The sequence below is a fragment of the Triticum aestivum genome, chromosome 3B (genome assembly GCF_018294505.1).
Source record: "Triticum aestivum cultivar Chinese Spring chromosome 3B, IWGSC CS RefSeq v2.1, whole genome shotgun sequence".
NCBI lineage: Eukaryota > Viridiplantae > Streptophyta > Magnoliopsida > Poales > Poaceae > Triticum > Triticum aestivum.
In genome coordinates this window covers 460,308,471-460,313,629 of record NC_057801.1, presented here as the reverse complement: position 1 = coordinate 460,313,629, position 5,159 = coordinate 460,308,471, and the positions used below count along the sequence as shown (strand labels likewise).

The 5,159-nt window shown below is 43.6% G+C and overlaps 1 protein-coding gene across 1 annotated transcript; it reads right to left on the bottom strand.

Annotated features, from left to right (window-relative positions):
• Positions 1 to 927: 927 nt before the first annotated feature.
• Positions 928 to 4,626, bottom strand: LOC123070360 (ras-related protein Rab7). Its single transcript, XM_044493526.1, has 7 exons — positions 4,324 to 4,626; positions 4,146 to 4,172; positions 3,677 to 3,776; positions 3,445 to 3,591; positions 2,260 to 2,340; positions 2,049 to 2,194; positions 928 to 1,292 (listed from the first exon to the last, which is right to left on the bottom strand). The coding sequence occupies exons 1-7, from the start codon at positions 4,377 to 4,379 to the stop codon at positions 1,229 to 1,231; spliced, it is 621 nt and encodes a 206-aa protein (XP_044349461.1). The 5' UTR covers positions 4,380 to 4,626; the 3' UTR covers positions 928 to 1,228.
• Between the last annotated feature and the right edge of the window lie 533 nt (positions 4,627 to 5,159).

The following is a 5,159-nucleotide window of genomic DNA, read 5'->3' as shown; positions in this document are numbered from 1 at the left end:
GGAGGATACGTCCATGGGGCTGGGGACGAGGATTCTCACCGAAACGTCAAAAGCCATTAGTCCACTAACTAGCGTTTCTGAACCTTCTAGCCACCAGGTCAGCAGGATCCGGGAAGACGGCATGGTATATAAGCTCGTGCGGTTCCACGAGACATTATCTGCGAGATTGACCGACTGTGACCCCCACCGACGTCAACCATATCTGCCAGGACCAGCAGAGAAAGGTCCTTGCACTATGGTTTCCCAGCAAAGATTGCTTCGCCACCGAGTTTTGGACCAAGTAATAATGCAGCAAATAGAAAGAAAAACTAGACCGGCAGCTCAAGGTGGATGAGAGCAAGTAGATACTCTCTAATGAGAAAAACTATCTTATATTATGGGCGGAGGGAGTAGTTCTGAGTATCATTGGTCAAAACAAGCTAAAGTCATCACAGAAAGAAAAGCACGAGCTGGTAGGTCTTATTAGTTGGCTAAAATTTCAAGAAGAGAACCAGCATCATATCCCTCACAATTGTGCTGGAAACATGTTTACTATCTGTAGTTTAGTATACTACCCCATACCAAAACATAAGACATTTTTTAGGCTAAAATGGCCTACTAATACGTTTTATATCTAAAATAGCCTACCAATACGTCTTATATTTTGATACAGACGTAATATCTCGAAAGGCACTCGGGGTCAGGGGAGCGTACCCTTTGCAGAGGGCACACGCAGGTGGTTCCTATTAGCCAGGGTTGAAATTTCAACAAAATTGTAAGGACATTACTACCATAGAAGACGACACAGTAGTAGTCACAATGACATGTTGCTCCTTAAACAAAGAAAGTATTCATAATGCCGAGTATTTCAAATTTTCAATCTAGCAAAATATTCCCAAACACTTAGAAGAATTATGCCCACCTCGACCAAAATCAACGCTTTGGAGATCAATAAGTTACCGCTGCATGAATATAATTGAGGCTTAGGCCATATATATCCCAAATTGTATCAGTAGTACCACTGTGCACTCTTATTGCCGACTCAAGAAACAGGGCAGGCTGCTCATCAGTACTCCGTGAATCGAAACCATAGTTGCTAACTATCTTACATGGGTTACAAAAGTGAATTGAGTGGCTGCATAGCCACCCTAGTGTACATTGTCAACTCAAAAGGAATGCCCAGCATCACTTAAAAAGAATAATACCACACACAGTAGGCAAAATCTGGAAGGACAAAGACGGCTAATCGCTAGCATGCACACCCGCCTCTCTGTTCAGTCTCGGGGACAGGATCTGCGACTGTTTGGAAGTAGCTGAACGGCAGAAAAGAGAGGTTGTGAGCAACCAAAAATACAACATGAATAGGTGTAAACAGCTGTTCTATCTCTGTTGAACCTAGCTAGAGGTGCACTAATAAAAACAAGCTAATTGTTAGATTTCAAAGAGGTGCATTTTTTTTATGTCGTGACGTGCCATCTTAGGAACAATCTGCCGTACAGAGGTTCAGCACATCAATAACTCAAAAGATCAACAAAATAGTGTTTCCTTTAAGAGCTGTCATGCACATTGACAGTCCTAGCGTATGAAAAAACAAAGCTAGAAATAATGGACAAGTATGAACAGAAGCTTACGCAATCATACTAAAAGACTTAAGATTGTCAGAAGCCTTACACAGGACATGTAAACAACTACTCCCTCCGTTCGGAATTACTTGTTGCAAAAATGGATGTACCTAGACGTATTTTAGTTCTAGATACATCCATTTCCGAGACAAGTAATTCATGTAAACAACTACTCCCTCCGTTCGGAATTACTTGTTGCAAAAATGGATGTACCTAGACGTATTTTAGTTCTAGATACATCCATTTCCGAGACAAGTAATTCCGAACGGAGGGAGTACCTAAATAAAACAGAATGCAGCTATCCAAGCAGGTTGGGTATGGACTTCCAGTTTAAGATGACAGAATATATTAGAAAAAAGAGAGAAATCATGTATTCACAAGATAAGCTTAATCCATGTTAAACAAAACATTACTAACAAAAAAAATGATGTAAGTAGGCTGACTCACATGTCCTGGTCACGCTCATGCTCTAGAGCAAGCTTTGCAACAGACAAAAATGCTTCATCGACGTTGTAGTCTTCTTTTGCAGAAGTTTCATAATAAGGAATATTCCCTTTTGAAGAACACCACTCCATTGCTTTTTTCTCAGAAACCTGTGAAAATTAGTCAGTGGTGTATCTAGAGACAGTTGTACGTTATATTTGCAACAAAAACTGACCACCCTGCTTTTGCCACCATCTACGTCAATCTTGTTCCCAAGTAGGATGAATGGGAATGTTTTGGGATCTGAGGGGCTAGCCTAAAAATCAAATGGAAAATAGACATGTCAATTAAATTTATCAAGACGCTACAGGCACTACAAGAGATAGAAATGATAGTATGGCAAATCCATTTGTATGATTAAGCATATGCCCGGACATTAAAAAACACAAAACAGTTAACCTGGTAGCCCACCAAACAAAATACAGAAATCAATTAAAGGGCTTCACATAAAAATCAAATACCTGAAAAATTTCCGCATCAACCAACATTGTAGGCAACAAATGTACTCCGTAAATAATATATTCCGTTCCAACATTATGCGCATTGCACATCCAGATATTTATATATATGCTAGGAGAAGTAACATAAGATCTTAATAACAATAAATGACCTTGCTACATACACCAGAATTATCAACAGCCATAACAGTAAGCAAAACTAAATGAGTCTAGATTGTGTATCAAGCACTAATCAACTAGATCGTGTTACCAGAATTTACATCAATGCCATGACATATGCATCTTCAAGGCAAAGGCAGTGGCGGAGCTTCAACGAGATTTGAGAGCGTGCTAAATGAGCTTTGAACAAAGTTGAGGACCCAAAATAGTCTAAATATAAGTGCTAATCTAAAGAACTCCTTTTTGCTGTGGGGGAGGGGGGGGGGGGCATGGATGGACCATGTTGGCCCCCTAACTAAGCTCCGCCACTGGCAAAAGGTTAGGTATTGATACGCTTTCATTGCTCCATCGCAGTTCTAGAGATGTTGATGGTGCCTGTGCAACTTTAATAAATTGCCAGTTTGCATAGTGAAACTGCTGAAGTATGAAAGTTGGCAAGGTAACTTAATATGTCATCATAGCAAAGTATAACTGCGCCTATATGAGTAGTTAATTGGCTTATAGGCCTTTATTGCTCTTAAAGAACACATAGAGAGAAAAAAAAGATACTCCAGCATGCTCAGATCTGATGGAGTACTATGTTGGCATGCTGAAGCCTTAGAAACATAATGGCAGCATCAGATCAAGCTGTCATCTCATAAGAACAATGTTGGAACAACAAATGATGAATTGCTCTACATTGTATATGTACAAGTACAACCATGGTCATGCATCAAATGACATGCAAGATAAAATAATCTTACCTGATTGAGGAACTCATCATGCCATGTGTTGAGCGTATCAAATGACTTGTTAACATTGACATCATAAACAAGCACACAACAATCTGCCCCTCTGTAGAATGCGACACCAAGACTCTGGAATCTCTCCTGCCCGGCGGTGTCCCAGATCTAGAAACGGAGCAACCCCAGATGTGATTACAACAGCAGCCCATTTCTTCACTGTGAAAGAGCTGCAACTAAGCATTCCACTCACCTGCAATGTGACAAGCCTGTCTTCAATGAGGACTTCCTTGGTGACGAAATCCGCGCCAATGGTAGCTTTGTACTGCTGACTAAACTTGTTGTGAACATATCTAAATAGAGTCAAGCATATCAAAGCGCACAGAGTACAAAAATGAGGCTAGCATTTCAGAGCATATACATGGGTGTACTTCTTCCAATTCCATCCTTGTTAAATTGAATCATTATTCTCACATACACATGCACCGGAGGAGATTTTCAGCACAAAATTCATGTTCAGAAGCTGGGGTTTGCTGCCCAATGCGTTCCTGCAGCTAAATGGGTCAAACGCTTACGAGTAAAAGGCACATGGTCAGGCACCGGTGCGTCAATTGCTTAGAGCGAGCACAAACGAGAAAAATACAGCAGAGCATGGATGAATCCGACAGCGGTTAAACGATGGCGGACCAAATGCGGCCCATTAGAGGTCAAGCCTAGGATACTGGTTCATCAGCGACGTCTTCCCGACCCTGCACAGGAGGACCAAATCAGACAAGCACGGGGATTGCAGTCACATCCAAATCGAGACCCCCACCAACCCGAAAGAGAAAAACTGAAAATTTCGCAGAAATTAGTGGAATCCGCCGGGGGGCGGATCCGGGGAGGAGGGAATGGGCTTACCCGCTGTCGCCCAGGACGATGACCTTGAGGAGGGTCCTCCTGCGCGAGGTCGACATGGATGGGGACGATCGCGATCGATCTCTCCCGGCCCGCGGCTTGTCGGCTCGTGACGAGGCGCACGAGGGGAGAAAAGAAAATGAAAGCACGGAGGGAGGGAGGCGGTGGTGGTGAATTCGATGTGATCTGGGGCGTGGTCTTAAATTTTTTGAAAGGGGTTCGTGCGAGGATGACCGTGGTGGATGGAGAGAGAGAGAGGAGGTGAGGAAGACGTGTGCCACTCTGCCACTGCCAGGCGAAGGAGGAGAGAGAGATGGCCGGTGTGGTGGGCCGGCTCGGCCACGCGCGAGGCAGGCCGCTTTGAAACGGTTTGGGCGTATTTGGTTCACTGGATTTAAATTGCGAGGCAAGAGCACTAAAGACCCACAAACTTACATTGGATGTGATGGTTTAGTCCACAAAGTTGTAAAAAAGGATCAACTCATCCATAAACTTAAAATGCATGGGATGATTTAGTCCACAAAAAATCAGGAGCGGACAAATGGCGCCTCGCTGGCAGCTTCGTGGCACAGCCGCCTGGTCCGGTGTTTTTTGTGGAAAACCCCTCCACATTTATGGAAATCACACCTGCGGTACATGCCTGCGCTGCCCCTAGGTTACAGAGCGGCGCCGCATGCTGGTCTTGCCCTGCGACGGCTCATCAAACCCGCTTCTTTCCCATGCAGAGATGCTTGTGCATCCAAATTTTCTGCAGAAAAAGAAAGGAAACTGATCCCTTTCATCCCGAAGCGCAGCATGCATGCAATGCATGCAAGGGGAGAGCAGCGCATGCATCTTTA